General features: G+C 40.5%; 1 protein-coding gene across 2 annotated transcripts; it reads right to left on the bottom strand.

Moving 5' to 3' along the window:
- Positions 1-3,968: 3,968 nt before the first annotated feature.
- LOC131243377 (mitochondrial import inner membrane translocase subunit PAM16 like 2-like) lies at positions 3,969-18,197 on the bottom strand. Of its 2 annotated transcripts, XM_058242701.1 has the most exons (5): positions 18,003-18,197; positions 15,659-15,746; positions 13,902-14,035; positions 13,320-13,449; positions 4,018-4,401 (listed from the first exon to the last, which is right to left on the bottom strand). In XM_058242701.1, the coding sequence occupies exons 1-4, from the start codon at positions 18,003-18,005 to the stop codon at positions 13,327-13,329; spliced, it is 348 nt and encodes a 115-aa protein (XP_058098684.1). In that variant the 5' UTR covers positions 18,006-18,197; the 3' UTR covers positions 4,018-4,401; positions 13,320-13,326. The 2 variants fall into 2 exon arrangements, with proteins under 2 accessions (XP_058098683.1, XP_058098684.1); XM_058242700.1 differs by lacking the exon at positions 13,320-13,449 and having other exon boundaries at positions 3,969-4,401.
- Positions 18,198-20,125: the final 1,928 nt, after the last annotated feature.

The following is a 20,125-nucleotide window of genomic DNA, read 5'->3' as shown; positions in this document are numbered from 1 at the left end:
TGCCCCGCTAAATTAGCTTCTCCTACCCCAAAATCATATATGGTACGTTAAGCAAATCATTCTAGTTTGGATCCTTACTCTTGCTCGGGTGGTAGACTCTTAGGAGTTTCAACACCCAGTCAAGCATTCGAGTATCCATAGGTGGTGAAATTCCACTAGTGTGAGTCTGTGGGGGTGTGTGTGCGTGTGTAAAAAAAAAAACAAATCATTATAGTTTAGGAGATATGCTTGTTGAATACATGGACAAAGAAATGAATTAAAAAATAAAAAAATATTTTTACATACTTATATATACATATTTATATAATTATATATTAGAGAAAAATGTAAGGGAGAAAAAGTTCTCGCAATATATATATATATATATATATATATATATATATATATATATATATATATATATATATATATATGCCAGACTGCTGCGGCACTGCCGCAATCGGCGGTAGTGTCGCGGCAATCTGTGTTATTTTTTTCCTTTTTTTATGTGTTGCTTTTGTGGGTCCCATCATGAGGTCTGTGTTATATCCAAACTGTCCATCTATTTAGCGAGCTCATATTAAGGTTTGAGACGAAAAATAAGATAGATCTAACTATCAATTGGACCACACTGTAAAAGGCAGTGGGGAATTGAACATGTACCATTGAAACCCTTTCAGGGGTTACAGAAGTTTTGGATCATTATGAAATTTGTTTTTCCTCTTCATCCAGGTCTTTGTGACCCTATGAATGAACTTAGACGGGGAGGATTTCTCGCAAACATCACAGTGGGCTCCACCTGAGTTTCTAATGGTTGACGCTCATTCAACACTGTTTCCTGTAATGTGGTACGCTTGAGACTTGGATATACCTCATTTTTGGTCTCATACCATAAAATCATCTGGAAAAATATATGGACAGCATGGATGAAAAGCAAACATCATGGTGGGGCCCACATACCACTGACGATCCGCCATCGGCGGGTAGCAGGAGGCGTACCCAATCCGTTTCCGTGAAAAGGAGGGGTATTTTCGTCCTGGAATTTGTTGTCCGTACGAAGAGGTCTAAGTGCGTATGTTAGGTTTGTATTGTTTCAATAATATCCAATGGATAAAAGGTGGGGTCCACAGTCGTAAATTTCTCTTCTTACGTAGTTCCTCCGACAAGTTGGAATTTCGGATTGCAAGGATTCTGTGTGTGGGCATGACACGTTTTTCTCTCCTTCTTTACTTTATTTGTGGTGGGCCCATGGTTCAGTGATGAATTTGGACCCCACCATGCTCCATAACCCTTCAATTCCTGCCTTTCAAATAAACGGTTGCAATGAGAAATGTATAACAGCGGTTACAATTTACCAGAAGAGACACAGAGATTGTTGGTTAATATCTTCTGATCCGGGTAACTAGGGGAATTATGATACTCTGGCAGCGTATGAGGTTTGATACACATGCACTTTGAAATTTTGCAACTAGAATGTATTAAACCAAATTTTAAGTTTATAGCTGTTCATGAACAATCCTAACCGCTGATTCATGTACACTTGTTTATTGAAATAGGATAAAGGCATATTTTCATTTCAAGCACCTAATAAATTTCTATTGATAGTCAGTCATATGATAAGGTAAACCTAATTTTTGGTCCATAAAAGACATAAATTAGTAAATATAATTTGAAAGTATGCAATTTCGTAGTAATTTCTAAATGCTCGCATATCATCCGTCACACGTTCCCAGAATATATTTTACTTTTTGGTTGTCGGTGTTGTTGTTTTGTCTTGCATAACAGATCAACCTCCGAGCGCCTGCTCAACGTAAAAGGACATTTACGTTACACGACAGGATCCAGTGCGTCTGAAGGCGTAGAAAGTACCGTGCAACCATGCCATTTCTGCAAAGTTTGGATGCGTGGACTAGATCCAAACCGTTCCTTTGATATATCTAATGGTGAACTGGAAATAGCATGGAAATTATACCGTTTGGGAAATCTTAACCGTTTAGTTTAATTGGTAGAATATAAACATACACTAAAAGACAAAATCACGTAATGAAACGCATTAAACGGGAAAATGTCCATTTATAGATGGTTGAGATGTAGTCCAATCAAAGTAATTCTTATTAGTGACTAACCAACGGCGGATCCCACAGGTTGGCCAGTTCGGACCATTACACACATGAGCCACGTGTACGGTGAACAATTTGAGTAATGAAGTGCCGTACGAGGTACTTGATTTGATAGTGATTTATACTTTGGATGGTCGTATTGAAACCACCAAACGCATGACTGTTTATGCGAAGATCACCGTTTAAATTCCATGTCAGCCATTTCTACCAGGAGTCAGGACCGTCCATCTGCCCCACTAGGGATGGCCCAGGTCAGAAAAGAAAATGCGCCTATTGACACAGTCCCTTTGGACCAAAGGACATCTGTAAATTAAGGGTGGAAGAGGAGTAGGGAATTGAGTGTTACCCCATTGGGGCTCACATAATACTAAGATGGTCCAATGATTTGAAACCGTCAATGTTCTTAGTATTACCATAACCAAGCAATAGGTAACGATAGCACATTAGTGATGATCCTGACCTTTGATTTTCAGATTCGAATGTGAGCCTTCACAAAGTTTCTAGTATATGTTGCAAGTTGATGAACGGGGATGCAATCATATCAGCATTTGGGCCCAAACAGAGAGAGAGAGAGAGAGAGAGAGAGAGAGAGAGAGAGAGAGATGATGGAATGAGTTGCGACCAAAGCATAAAGGAAGCAATTGAGTGAGAGAGGAAAGATAGCCACCCCCACCAGGGAATCCATAATACCAAGACCTCAGCGTTGAGAAACGAGGGCATCTTCACTCAGTCTACCACTTGAGCTATGGATAAGGGTATACTGGCCATTTAAACAACCACATGGTGACAAACATGAAACCCGGTCTCCATATTCCACGATCATCGTGGAATGCCGTTTGCAACATCTGTGAGGTTTGTAGGACCAGACCCTTTTAAGTCTTCCTACCCACCTTCTTTTCTTTTTTTTTCAGATTTTACTTTTAATATTTTCTTTTAATTTTATTTTTTGTAAATGTTCCTTCCATGCATAGGGCAGGCTTTTGAGCCAGTTGAAGACGCGTTCGGCTCCTGGCCTCGCTATTTCAGCAGCACTGGCGCAGAGTAAATATAACATGTGATTTTGGGATTACGCTCCTTTGTAGAATTTCCAAAGTCCCAACTTTTCGAACGCACTCAGCAACTCTCCTTGTGAGAGGTTTTGCAAGCCTTTCTGGAGATGGAACCTTGCTCGTGTCCATCATCTCCACATTACACATGGCAACGTGTCTTAGCCATTCAAAAGCAGTGATATGGTGGACCATCATAACCTGAAATCCATCATCTTTTGATCAACTCAGCATTTCTTACCAATTGAACACGGACCATGAATGCACATCTCATTGTCCAGATACATCATCCATTCGTGTGGTGGCACGCCACGGCAACAATTCCAATTAACAATGACATTTTCAAACCTCCAACAAACACGGAAAAAAAAAAATGTTAATGATGATCTGAACCATACATCCTGTAGGATCAGCCATTGATTGAACTCTTTAACTGAAATTTACTTTGATTAGACTATCTTAACCACATAATAAATGGTCCTTTCCTTAATGAGGAAAGCTATTTGTCACAGGCCAAGTGCTTACTCATGCCTCAGTGGTAGACTCACAAGAGTTTCAACACGAGGTCATGGATTCTGAGTACAAATCCCACTGTGGTGTGTGTAAATAAAAATAAATAAATAAATAAGGTACTTCTGTGAGTGCAGACTCTGTGCTACTTGTCTCATAGTTTCACCGTGAATGAGTCAGCCAATCCCAAATGTTAACCACCAAAGCTCACTATAATGCAAGAGGTTATGATTGTTCAGGCAAAATCTGGTTTAGTTGGTTTCATTGGAGTTAATGTATGCCACATGTATAGGTGCCTATGTATCAAGTGTCATACAGCTGCCTGAGTAATCATACAACTTCCCATTGCAAAAAGACTTGACTGACACAACGTCCTCATATAACTGTCAAATGCTAAAAGCAGCACATCTTATTAGCATACTCATTCTAAACAAAACATATAATTTCCAAAACAAAGTAGATCTCTAATCAAGGATTTAGCTGCATCATGTAATGCTGCCTTGGTTATTCAGTCCCGCCCACTTGATGTCATGTATTCAAGTTGCATGTTCTTTGTGACAGGATATTAGCAATTATAGCCTTTCTGATCCAGGGAACGCCAATCGCCAAAGAAGATTTAAAAAAGAAAAAGAAGAAGAAGAAGAAGAAATGAGCTTGAGGGGTTGGGTAGTCCTTTCATCATGAAGGGACATGAACAACAACACCGCAACCAAAGACTCAAAGATGTTGATAGTCTTGCTTGGTTCCTGTGAGACGAAAATGAGGAATCATCACTGTCAAGAACCAAAGTAAGAAACATTTGATAATATACAGAACAGATAACCATAGCTTGAGGTCCCTCTATACTAGGAACATGACCATAAAATGATTGGGCTCAAACAATTTCAGAAATGTGACTTTTTGTTCAGAAACTCCATCCTGTTCTGGAGTTTCATCGCATTTTCACTTTTGTCTTTTTACATGACCGTTAAGGCTGCCGGTTAAGGTTCTGGCAATGGCCAAGATCAGCCCAATCTCTGCCCATTTAAAGTTCAGTGGTGAAATGTATGCGACACAGACCTGAAGGTAAAGGCCACCACTGCCCATTGCAGATATAAATGGCCTGGCTTCATTCCTGACTGGTAGAAAGTGTTGTCAAATATAAGCCGAGGCGCAGCCCTTGGTGGGCTCGACAGAAGAGCCCAATGGGCCACTCCAGCTGACTTCCACAACCCTACTGACTTCCCCTTTATGGGTGAAATGGCAGGGTGGGTGGATTGGTCTTAGTTGCACAATTGATGAGGACACTTCAAGCTGAAATGCCACTGAAATTGAGTTTCCACGCACCTGGGGAGATGGTCCACCTGACCTGAGAGTACCAGGGGTCAAAGCTGGACATATTCCTCCATAATATCCACTGGCTGCTCCTTGAAGAGGCTGGAATTTGAGGCTTATGCCAAAATAGAGCATTCTATCTTATTGATGAGCACTTCTCTGAGATTTCAACGCCCCTAAGTATCCGATTATTCCTCTCTCCAGATTTCATAACAATTAGCAAAAGGGAGAAGACTCCACAGGCCTTCTGATACAAGCCATTATTCTTCTAGCTACTCCTCCCCAACGGACTGCCTCAAGGCCCACTTCATGAGAAAGATCGCTTCCAACAGATAGTTGGCAACTGAACAATGCATGAATAAAGGGTTACCAGTTTCCCATCCACCCTGCACATAACACACCTATTTTGGATGGTGATGCCCCTACTCTGAGGCTTGTCCACTGCGAGAACTTTGCTGAGAACCACCAACCAAACAAGAGCAACTCCTCCCAGGGGAACACACAACTACCACAACCGTCCCACAAACAGGAATGAAGTTCAGTCCTGGAGGCACCAAAAGCACATCTTGCTAAGCATGAACCTGAAGGCCCCCTTTTCCAAATTCTGAATTCTTCATCAGGAATGAGATAAGCTTCCTCCAACAGGCACAACACCGGTTGATAGTTTTTCATTTTCCTCCTTTGAATTCCTTCCAAGGGTTATGGATCACATAGCTGCCCCCAGATCTGTCCATACAGTCACTGAATGTGATATTCCTGCTGCTAACTAGTTGTATAAACCTGAGAATCTACTTGCTAGAAAGCCATGGCCAATCCCCTCGTCCTCCCAAAACCACATATTGTTGCCTGCTTCACCACGAATCCGAGCCCATTGAATAGCATTTTCCCATTACTCTTGGACTGATCCCCCATAGACCGAATGCCCTTCCATATTTTTGAAGTAGGGGCGTTCCATGTTGGCCTCAGATTCCATCCTCTGTTGATGGTGCCATATTTTTATAGAATGACTCACCTCCAACGGAGGTGTTTCTCTAGTCTAAATCTCCACCCCATTGCTTAAGAAAGTTTCATTCTCTACGATTTGGTTATTCCACTTAATCAGACTAATTACAATTTGATTCTATAATGCCATCCCAATAAGCCCTTAGCATACTCTCAGACCTAGCTCTATGCATCTGGCCTTACATCGCAATCATGTGTCCCAGCAATGTGTTTCCAAAATGCTTTGCTTTCTCTCTTAATAATATTCAATATTCTATCAAACAACAAGTATGTTCCTAAGATTCACTAGCAGATAACCACAAGGAACAAGAAATCCAGTTACTTTAATACATAAGTTGGGTGGGAATGAATCATGATTTCAATCCAAGCATATCCTCATGGAAGGATAAAGAATCACCATACTTCGGGAATCCAACTCTTAGACTTTTCCCACATGAGAATCAACTGGCAAGGTGGTAGGAACTACCTCTTGTTTTCCTTTCTTTTTTTTTTTGAAGGCAACTAGGCACTTCCATTTTTTTATTCTGAAACCGATGTATGTACTTTGTATCTGTCTTTCACTGTTTTTTTTTTCTCTTCTTCTTTTCCTCTTCTAACAAAATTTGAAGTTATCCATAAAAAGGAATCTTGTCACTCTGAAACTGAGAGATGGTGAACTCATCTGGTCTTTTGTATGCTTACTTATAGGTCATGGTCCAGGACATGTGACATCATGTGGGAAAAAAGCTCTCTTTAAGGGCCTGTTTGGATTCATGAAAAGCATGACACGTAAATAATGTTTCTTGGGAAACCTTATTTTCCAGGAAACGGTGGGAAAAGATATATCGTTTCGCTCATTTGTTTTTCAACAAGATTTTCGCAGAAATTTAAGATCTATTTTTAAATTCCTATTTGGCAAAACAAAACAAAAAATTCTTAGAAAAAAAATTTTAGTCACTAGCATGTGCCAGATTAGTGCATGTGACACGTGGTGTGCTTAGAGATGAACAGTAGCACATGTGGCATGCACGGCATATGTAGGTAGTTGAAGCTGAATTGTGGCACGCATGGTACATGTGAGGTACTTGAAATTGTTCCGTGGCATGTGGCACAAGAAACATTGGTACATTTGATATGTGGGCACTAAAGCTAAATGACAGCTCTTGTGCACATTGGCACCATTGGCATGTGGCATATTTAGAGGATTGAAAGTGGACAATGGCACGTGTGGCACATTGGTGCATGTGGAGTGCTTTGCATATGTGGGGCACAAGTAAGATGAATTACGTTACATGCACAATAGCACGTGGGGCGCAGGAGAAGATGGATGATGACATGTGGCACATTAGCACATTGAAGGATCTTTACACGTGGGGCAGAATATAAGATGGATGGTGACACATGTGGCATAGTGGCGCGTGTGGGGCATGACCAAAGATGGACAATGTCTCATTTGGCACAATGTGGCACATGTGACACATGTGAGGCGATCGTACATAAATGGTGGTCTATTTGGGCTTTAACCTTTGAGAAACTCATTTTCCTCCCATTGTCTGAAAATGCGTTTCTTAAGGGTGGAGGTAAGAAAATACATTTATGTATTTAAATGTATTTTCTAGCAAAAATAGAAAGTGGGAAATAGTGTTTCCCACAAACAACAAAAAGTGAGTTTCATGGGAAACACTATTTCCTTTCCCTTGCTTTCCATGAATACAAACAAGCCCTAAACAAAAATGGCCACAATATTGGATGCCATTGGCGCCTTGTCCGATTGTTCCACTTTCCACCAACTCCCCAAGGAATGGATAGTGAAGTTGTAGGAAATTCGTAAATGCATTGAGCCTAACCAGCTTGGCAGGAACTTGCATCTATGCTACCTTAGATTATGAACCACCCAGAACTAGGCGACTATTAGGGGCAAGCTCCGTACCTTCTGAAGAAGCTGCTTGATTGTTGAAAAACTCCCATGTGTGGAGGAGATCACTATGCCCTTGGCGCCTTGTCCCATTTGTTCCACTTTCCACCGACTACCCAACACGCTACATCTATTTAAAACACTGATGAATATTATATAGTTGTTGTAGTAGCCTAGCGATATCATCCGCTTCCTCACTGAATAAATCCCAAAAACAGGGGAGGCACCAAACACCTCTCATTAATTATTAAGAAACAACAAGCTACTATTATGTTTTTGTTGGAGCTAACCTTGCAAGCCTTGAGAAGTCAACCTCCAGTGGTATATCCTCACACCAAGTATCCTCCCAAAATCAAATACAATTCCCATCACCAAATGAGAAAGCCACCCCTTCCTTAAACGAAGGAGCTATTGAAGTAATATCCTTCCATATGCCTGATGCTCTATAAATCGAACTTCCCTTTACCTCCCAACCTCCCATCTAGACTCCATATTTGGATGCTATCACCTCTCTCCACAACCACTTCCCTAGCAAGGCCACATTCATAGATTCCAACACTCTAATACCCACAACTCCATCTATTGGCTTCCATATCTCTTCCCACTTAAGTAGATGAAACTTATGCTAGACATCAGACTTTTGTGTGTGTGTGTGGAGTAATGCTCACCTTTGCTCATGACAAACGGTCCATGTGATGTGGCACCCCATGAAACCCCAGGGCCCAACTTTCAACCTAATCCAAAACTTTTGTGGGAGATAGCAAAGAGAGGCAAATCAAGGGAGGAAACGGTTTCCTTTTGCCATGGCCCACCAATGTTTTGGATCAAGGTAAAAGTTGCGCCCTGGACATTTCATGGGGTGCTGCATCACGTGGATCATTCAAATTCTGTGCTCATATTACGTACGAGTTCTCAAAAAGTTCTCACGAGTTCTAGTGAGAACCGGTTCCCAGCTAAGCATTTCACTATATAAACATATGGGAAATGGTACTATGAGGTCGACCTCATGGGAACTTCCCTGAGGTCGAGTTGTGTGGGCCCCACCATGATGTGTGTCGAACATCTATCCCATCAATCAGATGCACCATTCCATGGTGGGCCACAAGCTTAAAAATTAAGCGAATCCATGACTTGGGTGGGGGTCCACCTATTGGACGGGTTGGATCAACCTGATATTTTGGTTGTATGATCATCGTAGTGGGGGTCCACCTATTTGACGGGTTGCACGTAATACACACAACAAATGAAAACCACAATGCTCAACTCCATTGATTCAAAAAATTAAACAAATGAACTGTTGGCAATTTTGCCCTCAATCCATACGGTCAGAGATCATATTCCAGATGTAGATAAGTCCAAGATTTTCTCATAAAATCATTTTTCCCTTTTTTTTTTTTTTTTTTTTTTTCCTTTTTAGGATTTTTCTAACAAAAACCCCATTGCCTTCGTTCAGCGAAAAGCATGTTTAGTTGCCACCACCTTGTAACCATGGTGCTTAAATCGAGCATATAAGCTTTCTCCCAATCATCATAGTGATGATTAGTGAAGTTAAGATAGCCAAGCTAGCGATCCCTTCGTTCACAGTATAAACTCCACTTCCTTCCCAACCATGATTATTTTCATGTTACAAATTGCTTTTAGCTTGTAAACCCTTCCCTCCCAATTAATAGGGTAGCAACAACATCGCCTTTTTACACCATCTTGGCCACATAATATATATATATATATATATAGAGAGAGAGAGAGAGAGAGAGGAATGCTCACCTGCACACCAGTTCTCATGAGAACTTTTTGAGAACTCATCTACTTTGATATGAGTGCAGGATCTGAACCATCCACATGATGCAGCACCCCATGAAACCCCCAGGGCCCAACTTTTTATCCCGAGTCAAAACTTTGGTGGGCCATGGAAAAATGAAACAGTTGCCTCCATTGATTTGCCTCTCTTTTGCCATGACCCACCAAAGTTTTGAATCAGGGTAAAAGTTGGGACTTGGAGGTTTCATGGGATGTTGTATCACATGGACGGCTTAAATCTTGCACTCATATCAAGGGAGACGAGTTCTCAAAAAGTTCTCATGAGAACTGGTGCACAGGTGAGCATTCCTCTCTCTCTCTCTCTCTCTCTCTCTCTCTCTCTCTCTCTATATATATATATATAGAGAGAGAGAGAGAGAGAGACGAATGCTCACCTACGCACCTTCTTACGTGAGCATATGTGCGCACCTTTACACATGTGTCATGGGCACAAAATCTGAACAGTCCACATGATGCGGCACCCCTTGAAACCTCACAAGCCCAACTTTAAGCCCCATATAAACTCCGGTGGGCCATGACAAAAGGAAACAGTTTCCTCCCTTGATTTGCATTTCTCTTTGCTATGGCCTACTAGAGTTTTGGATCGGGCTAAAAAATGGGCTTGTGAGGTTTCAAGGGATGCCACATTGCATGGACCGCTCAAATTTTGTGCCCATGACACGTGTGCAACGGTGCTCATGTAAGAAGGTGAGCATTCCTCTCTCTCTCTCTCTCTCTCTCTCTCTCTATACACACACACACACACACACACGTGTGTGGTTATATAGCCCAATGCCCAGCTGTACACCAGTTCTCACGAGTTCTCGTAAGAACTCATTACACGTGATGCAAGCCCAAAATCTGAATGGTCCACATGATGTAGCAGCCCATGAAACCCTCCGGGCTCAACTTTTACTCTGATCAAAAACTTTGGTAGGCCATGGCAAAAGAAAACAGTTTCCTCCCTTGATTTGCATCTCTCTTTGTTATGGCCCACCAGAGTTTTGAATCAGGGTGAAAATTGGCCCCTGGGAGTTTCATGGGGTGCCGCATCACATGGACGGGAGTGGATTGGATACTGAAGTGACGTGGCAAAACGCCATTGGTTGAATACCAACAGCTGTTCCCTTGCAATGAATGCTCCTCCGTTGGAGATCCGTTAGCCGATCTTTCTCCGTTTCGGCCGTGCACGCACTCGACCATACGTGGGTAAACTCCATTTTCAAGTTTTTTTTTTTCCTTCTCTCAATTTTCTTACCCTCCCTCTCCTTCTTGCCATCAACATTACCCACTCGATGCCAATCCTAGACCGTCCAAATCATTGATCCACCATTCTATATCATCTCTCAAAAGTCTCATTGCTCAGACCAAATTGTTAAGAGAGTTTGATTGTGTGATTTCTAAGATATGCTCCATCCACAGGGATATGATTTGGACGGTCAAGAACTATATAATTTCCAGCTTATACTCCATCCATTGGGATATGGTTCTTGCCTTCTATCAATCACCTAATTCAAACAACCTCCTTACAACGTGCGTTTGTCGCAAATCATTGTACTATTGTAGCTCATCAGTCATACACGCCGCATACATCCACACCAATTTCAGACCGTCCAAATCATGAATCCCACTATGGCTAGATCATCTCTGAAAAATCATACTGATCGGACTAGATTGTTAAGAGAGCTTGAATGGTCCATAGAGAAATGATTTGGACGGTGAATATTGGCATGCATGCATGTAAAGGTAGATACACTGAGCAGAAGATACACGGCGTTGATATGGAAAAGTGGGCTCACGGGTGAGGATCCACACCGTTGATATGCATAATAGAAAGACAATTTGCTGTCAATTCGTAGATTGAGACTTTTGATTCAAATGAGACGTGTTTTCTTCTTAGCCATCTATTTTTAGGTCATTGATAGAAGGGTTAAGATAGTTCAATGTTAAGGTCTTCTAGGGAACCCCCATTCATGGTGGTGGCCCGTTAATCAACGGTCTGGATTGCCAATGCAGGGGCCTCAGTTCTCCACACACAAGGAATGAGGATATTATGTCCACACGCATGTAGAGCAGCATATATACATTCGCGAGCACACATATAAATATGAAACATGTGTATGAGATCTAAATTGACGGTTTTGAAACGGAAAAAGATCGGCTAACAGATCTCCAACGGAGGAGCATTCATTGCAAGAGAACAGCCTGTTGGTATTCAACCAATGGCGGTTTGCCACGCCACTTCAGTAGCCTTTTGGCTACTAAAGTGTTCAGTATCAAATCCGCTCCCCACATGGACCATTTGGATTTTGGGCAAATGACACGTGTGCAAAGGTATGCACGTGTGTAGGTGAGCATGCCTCTCTCTCTCTCTCTCTCTCTCTCTCTCTCTCTCTCTCTCTCTCTCTCTCTCTATATATATATATATATATATATATATATAAATTTTGACAAGTATTCTTGTAAGAGAAGCAATCCTACAACTTGTCCATCTTAAGCTTACTGCTCTTTGAAACTAACCCCCCTTAGTGAGCTTCCTTGTCATTTTCCACTGGTTGAATTCAACTGTCATCTTCCCCTCAAGTAGAGGGAAAATTTTCATGACTCTATGACTGTGCACCCACACAACTTCGTAGCGTGGTACCTCTTCAATTAGCAACCTCTTATTAACTGATTGATCCACAATGAAGCAGCTAGAAACCATCAAAGCTTGTTCCTCCAGCTTGAAACCATCTTGCTTTGAAAAGGTTCTATCTTCAGTGCCTAGATCTCCTTGTTGACACCATCCATTCACCTAGACATCATATCTTGCTTACCCTGCCTAGAATTTTTTACTCAAGAGTCCAACATTAATATCATCATCATTTACACCTTATCCCAACTAACTGGAGTCAGCTACGCGGTCTTATTTCGCCATTCCACTCTGTCACAGGCCATATCTTTAGTTAAACCATAAATCCTCAGGTCTTTTCTTACTACCTCCGTGATGTCCTTTTGGGCCTTCCCCTGGAACTTTTAGAGCCATCATCTTGAACCAAATCACTCCTAATCGATGCAGTTCTTGGTTTCCTTTGCCCATGGACAAACCATATAACTCTACTTTCCCTCATCTCATTACCTATCAGTGCTACTCCTATGTTCCCTCAAATGCATTCATTTCAAATTCTATCCTTCCTCGTATTGTCACTCATCCATCTTAGCATCCTTATTTCAACTACGCTCATCCTATCAGCATGTTGTTCCTTAACCAGCCAACATTTCCCATAAAGCACGGCTTGTATTAGAGCTGCCATATAAAATTTCCGCTGCAGTTTGATTGGTATGAAACAATCACATAAAACTTCAGACACCAACATTCATATAATAACCAAAACGCCACCGAAAGTAAACACCTAAAGCTACTTTCTAGGTAACAGGGACTACAAAAGATGGAGATTGAAGTTTAGGTAGGATGGAGACACGATGCAACTAGATTCGCTCACCTTAAAGACAAATCATTAGACCCCATTTTCCACTACTAGAATAAAATGGATTCAAAGACATCATATATATATATATATTATTCTGGATGATGAATAGTAATTATAAAAAAGGATCAAAGATATATTAAATCAGCAAAATGTATATTTGAGTGTGAGAGGAATCAAATATTCCTACCAGATTTTCAACCCGTTCCCTGTCCTTTCCCTTGGTGTGCAGCTTCTAAACATTCCTTAGCCTTGTGAACCTTTGACTGAAGGTAAAAACTCCCATTCTTGGCATTCCTCTCAAACAGCGTATCATATTTCTGCATAAATGCCAATTGAAAAGGTCTTGCATATGTTTAGCAGATTTCAAAATTCAGAATCCAACTCAAGCAGTTGATCTAGCTGTTAAATTCAAATTTAACAAGCCACAAGAGTTCAGCTGATCTGGAAAAATATTATACAGATTTCTGAGAACTGAATTGAGTTTTCTCAGGTTTTAATGGAGGAAAAAAAAATCAAGTTAACCCCATCAGCTCAACCTGATTTTCAATCAACTCAATTCGGCTAGCTTTCTACCAGTAGTCAATCGAATAGGAAGCAACAATATTCCAAATAGCAGGAATATAAAAGCAGCAGCATATTTTTGTGTGAATGCATGTATTCACGGTCATTAAAACATGATCCTATAAGAGACTATTCAACTGCTCATGGAGTCTAAATATAGGCAATTGTGCAAAGCATAATTAAACCAGCAATGAAAAAAGGAAACAACCTTCACGATTTCTTCCCAAGATGATGCCTCAGTGACCCCTAAAATCTGCCTTGCTTCTTGTTCGGTCATGATTTTGCTTGCTCTGTGTACTGTATTTTGTATTGTTTCTTGTGCAACACCAGTTTTTGATGCATCTGCAATTATAATGCAAAAAGCTAAAGTCCCAGATTGTGTGCTAATGTGTGCACTTGCATGTGCAAAACAGCAGGTGATGCATTGGCACAAGGCCAGCTCAGAGCCAAGAAATTATTAATTCCTACAGCAACCACATAGCAATATACCCAGATACGGATACTGGCATGGAGACATACACAAGAATGAAGATATGACTATTCATTTCTCAAAAGTCCAGGATATTGATACATATGACGTTACAAGTATCCCATTTATAACATGCGACTAATATTCAGTTTTATGATTTTTACTTCCAACATTCGTTGCATTCTACTAACTTTTCTTGTTAAAAGGTAACACTTTAGGGGTCATTTGGATGCCTGTAAAGTCCTTATGTTGTAAAGGGATTACAGGTAATCCGATTACAAGGGCTGTTTGGATTCATGTATTTGCAAGGCTTTACAGGTTGTAAACAGATTACAGCTAAAAGCTGTAATCTGAAACCTGGTAAAAAGTCATGTTTCAGATTACAAGTCTTTACAGCTAAAAAGGCATTATACATGTTGGAACACAATAGTTAATATACACTCATGATATGTGGGGCCCACCATAATGTGTATGGTACATCCAATCCATCCATCATGTACTTCCCTTGATGCTCTCTTGGGGCCCTGAAAAAACAGCTCATCCATTATCAAATGGACCACATGAGGGAAGGATTGAGCGTCCACCATTAAAAACTTCTAGATTGCATTTGGGGCCCATTGTTGTGGGTGGAAGACATCCGATCCGTTTAGTGTGTTCATGCTTTAATGCTCTCTTAGGGCCCTAAGGAAAAAAAATCAAGTCTTTCTCATGTGATTTGCAGATTTTGGAAGGTTCGCCACCCAAGCTCTCTTGTATGAATGCCTACTTTACTCATTGTAAACACTTTATAGGCTAGCCAAACACATAATCTGTTTACACTTAAATGCCAAACGGGAACACCATGTAAACCGATTGCGCCTGAAACTCTTTTCAGGTGTAATGTGTTTACAACTTCAAAAATTACAAGCATCCAAACAACCCCTTATAGTCTTTTGGGTTCAAGCTAGTAGCTCAATGGTAGACAAGGTATGTTTCAACATTGAAGTCTCAGGTTCTAGCTTAAATGCCAAACGGAACACCATGTAAACCGATTGCGCCTGAAACTCTTTTCAGGTGTAATGTGTTTACAACTTAAAAAATTACAAGCATCCAAATAACCCCTCAGTCTTTTGGGTTCAAGCTTGTAGCTCAACGGTAGACATGGTATGTTTCAACATTGAAGTCTCAAGTTCTAGCTTGGCTTTTATATATATATATATATATATATATATATATATAATAGAAAGGAAAAGAAACAAAGGTAAATAAAAAAACAAAAAACAAAAAACTTTTTTTTAAAATGTTATTTCAATGAATCCGTTAACATTTACAGAGCTTTTACAGCAAGACCTTTTAGAATAAGATAATAAATAACTGGTCCTGGCAGTGGTATTGTATTCTATCTGACATGATATGTTGCGCACATACAAGCATGCACATGTTCATGTGCCAGAAAAATATGTTCCTTCATAACCTTTATCCCAATAAGACAGGCAGTGAAATAAAACAGAACTTACTTGCAAGTGCTTGACGGTATGCTTGAACTAGAGCCCTTGCCAATATTCCAGAGCCCATCACGATCAAGTTGGCAAGAATCTTTGAAGCCTGTGCCACATGACAACAAGTTACAAAGTAAGATACATGACCAAATGTTATCTGAGGGATGATTGCCATTAATATAATGTCCTTGCATAAGGAAATTGCATTATATGGAAGGAGTTTCAAATGGTATGATTAAGTAGATATTTGCGGTCTTGGAGATCCAGTTTATTCAATGATGATGTTGAAGGTCATGAGTAATAGGTTTGGCCAGTTCATCACATATCTGAGGCAAGCTAGCAGATCAATTATAGTTTAGGCATAGAAAAAGGTTGAAGAACCATCCTTATTTCCATTAAGGCAAATCTCTAACTCCATGGATATAGTTGAAGAACCATCCTTTTTTTTTTCAAATGCTCCAAAAAAAATCATTGTTACTTTTTATGAATGTTTGCCAAGATATAGAGATCAGTGAGTATTTCCTCTTCAAAAATCGGTAGGGAAAGGGCTGACTTAAATTTGTGGACCCCACCATGATGTATGTTGACTTATCCATGCCATCCATCTGTTTTATCAGAACAATTTAGGGCATGAGCCAAAAAATAAGGAAGATCTGAAGCTCACGTGGACCACAACACAGGAAACAGTGATCCTAAGATGTCCACTGCTGAAAGTTATTTCCTTCCTAGGGCCCACATTGATGTTTGTTTGTCATCTAACCTGTTCATAAGGGCATAGAGACATGGATGAAAGGAAAACACAAATATCAGCTTAATCCAAAACTTTTGGGGCCCACAAAATGTTTTCAACGTATGGCGTTCAAATCCCACTGTTTGCTGTGGTGTGGTCCACTTGAGCTTTGGATTTGCCTCATTTTTCAGCTCATGCCATAAAATGATCTTGCAGAAGGGATGGATAGGATGGATAAGTCACAAACATCATGCTGGGCCCCACCGTTTTTACATTTTAACCTTGGGTTTAGAGTTCAAAAGTCATGCCTGTCAATGTCACATTGGGAATGTTGCTGAAATTACAAAGGTAAATAATCAGTATCTATTTATGGGTGTTTACAAGAGGGTTTGAAAAATCAAACACCCCCTTAATGCAACGTGTGTAGGAAAAGTAACAAGAAAAAAAGAAGAAAGTGTGCTTTAAAGTGGACTTAAAACATCCACGTGAGGATCCAATCAATTAGTTTCTTTCTCTATTACAGTGGGCACAAAACCCAAGTAATCAGTATGTTTCAATACTTTGCTGGCACCCTACTTCAAGGTCAAATGAAGTTGGAATGACACAGATGGTTTCATTTCTAAGCTTAGACAGGTAACTCTCCAATAAGCCTATGGTCATCTTTATTTCTGTTTTGGCAGCCGTTTGAAACAAGAATTCCCAAGATTGCTTGGAGAAAGTCCAACGACCAGTTACCCAAGCCAAGGCTGTGGATAGCTAACAGGGTTATTTACAAACTTTCCTAACGTGAGATTATTCACCTGTTTCTAAAGACCTCTTGATAGAAAAAATATGTATTTTCAAATTAGTCAATAATTTCATCAACATTTATCAAATGAAAACAACATATATATCTTTCAAAAGAAAAGGGGAAACTGCATATATATAATATTAATTTTTTTTTTACAAATAGACTTCCTTAAGTCACACACACATGCCCGCCTGCCCGTACATGCATGCATAATTATATCAATGACTTCCTCAATATACTCACACCCGTACATGCACAGCCAAGCATATCCACGACTTCCTAAATTGAATTTGTTATAAAATCTACCCACATGCACTCTCATACCCGTACATGCACAGGCAAGCATATCAACTGACTTCACTCTTCAAAAAGAAAAAAAAAGGGCTTTGTTTGGTAGATGTCTAAAAATACATACATCTCATATTAGTAACAGAAATTATGTATTAGAGATCATAATCTCTAATACATAATTACAATTAACATGAACTCGTTATGTGTTAGAGATCAATATCTCCAATAAATAAGTACAGTTAACTAAAATGACATGAACTCATTTTTACGCATCTACCAAACAGCGCCCAATGAATCATAAACCAAAATAGATCTTCAAAAAAAGAGAAAAATGCATTTCTTTCTAGATATAATAAAAATGGAGAGAGATGGAGAGGATCTCTTCATAAAAATTCCGCAGGCTGCTACAATTTCAAAACCGCATGATATCTATAAGCCCCAAATCCACACCGTTCATTGAAAACAACCGAAATAGTATAAAAATCAAAAGTTCTTAAAAAATAAAAGGAAATCTGCAGAAAAGAGGAAGAAGGCTGGACGATGATGCGTACCATGGCTCTGATAGGATAGAACCAATCGTTGGGAGAAGAGAACCTCTGACTGGGAGCAGCTGAAATTCTTGACCTAGAGTTTCAGAAACGTCAGGATTTCAAGAGAAAGAAAGCATGTGTTTGGAGGAACTCCCTCTCTCAGCGTCTCTCTCTCTCTCTCTCTCTCTCTCTCTCTCTCTCTCTCTCTCTCTCTCTCTCTCTCTCTCTCTCTCTCTCTCTCTCTCTCTCAGCGTCTCCTTGTCCCTCTCTCGGCGTTGCCTTCCCTCTCTCTCTCTCTCTCTCTCTCTCTCAGCGTCTCCTTGTCCCTCAGCGTTTCCTTCCCTCTCTCTCTCTCTCTCAGCGTCTCCTTCCCTCTCTCTGCTGTAGCAAGGTAAGCCCTAACCCTTATTTGTTTTCTTTTTTTCTTTTTCTCCCTGTCCTCTCCAATTTTTTCCTTTTGTGTTAGTGCGGAAGGGGCGCTGTTTGGCCAGAGGCGGTTTCGGATCCCTAACTGCGGGGCCCACACTGATGTACTTTCCTTACATCCACACCGTCCATCCGTATTGAAAGCTTATTTTAGGGTATTATGCAAAAACTAAAGCTGATCCATATCTCAAGTGAGCCACGCCACAGGAAACAAACTTAACTAAATTCCTACCATTGAAAACATCACGGGTCTACTGGAATATTTATTTGCCATCCAACGGACGCGGATTTCCTGCGAAACCTTGCGCAGGAAGTTCCTGCGCAAAGAACCCATGTGGGGTCGACTGTGATGTTCGTGAGAAATCTTACCCGTCCATCTGTTTTGTGAGTTCATTTTACGACATGGGGCCAAAAATTAACCGTATCCAATACTCTAAGTGGGCTGAAAACGTGAGAATTGAACGTCCAAAGTTGAAATATTCTCAGGCCACGGAAGTTTTGAATCTTCATCCCGACAGGAACGACGCTATTAACGGCATGGATGGCATGTAAACCTCACTGTAGAATCCGAGAGGTTTCAATATTAGAAATTTCCGTAAGTACCTTTTTCCCTTTCAGAGCAGAGAGAAATTTACCACTGTACGACCCATTTATGGCCCATTTACCCACTTATGCCCACCCAGTTTTTACTTCACCACAATAGGGAACGGATTGGCTAATCCACTGCCACTAGCCCCGTGGCTGGTTGTCGGTGCTTTGTGGGCCCCACCATAACGTATGTGCTTTCTCGATGCTGTTCATCCATTTTTAAAGATAATTTTAGAGCTTAGATTACAAAATTGAGAGGAATATAAATCTCAGACACCACAGGAAAACAACATTGATTGAATATCCACTATTAAAATCCTCCTAAGGCCCACTGTACTGTTTATATGACATCAAATCTGTCGATTAAGTCATACAGACCCAAATGAAGGGTAAAAACAAATATCAGCTTGATCCAAAACTTTTATAACCCAAAAAAATTTTAATGGTTGAAATTCATTTAACACGGTTTCCTGTAATGTGGTTCACTTGAGATTGGGATATAATTCATTTTTGGTCTAATATCATAAAATGAACTAGAAAATTAGATGGACATCATGGATGAAGCACAAACATCATGGTGGGGCCACGGAGCACCGAACACCAGCCATTAACGGGTGGCAGGGGAGTGGCCAATCCGTTTCCACCGGAATGAGCCCCAGCTGTACGGACAACTTGCCAAAGGTCGAAAATGCCTCGCTTTTTCCTTCAACCAGATTGGCTGGTGCTTGAAGACGAGCGGTGACGCTCCTCGAACTCTGAGTTGTACGAACGGGTCAAAAGAGATCAAAGTTACATGGCCCACAGTCATGTATTTATTATATCCACCAAGTTCATCAATATTTCGAGATCATTTCGTATCATTATAAAAAAAAAAAAAAATTTAAAAAAAACTTCATATCCAAAGATCAACTGGACCACACCACAATGAGCAGCGGAAAATTGATTTTCACCGTTGAAACTTTTGTAGGGCCCACCATAACATGTACTTTTCATCCAATCCATTCATAAGGTCACAGAGACCTGGATGAATTTTTACAATGATCCAAAACTTCATTAACCCCTAAAAGGGTTTCAACGGTTGACGGTCAAACCAATAGGGTAATGGCATGTGCTACTGTCAGATCTACGGC

The sequence above is a fragment of the Magnolia sinica genome, chromosome 4, assembly GCF_029962835.1.
Source record: "Magnolia sinica isolate HGM2019 chromosome 4, MsV1, whole genome shotgun sequence".
NCBI lineage: Eukaryota > Viridiplantae > Streptophyta > Magnoliopsida > Magnoliales > Magnoliaceae > Magnolia > Magnolia sinica.
Note: the sequence above shows the minus strand (reverse complement) of the source record. Positions and strands in the feature narration are given on the sequence as shown.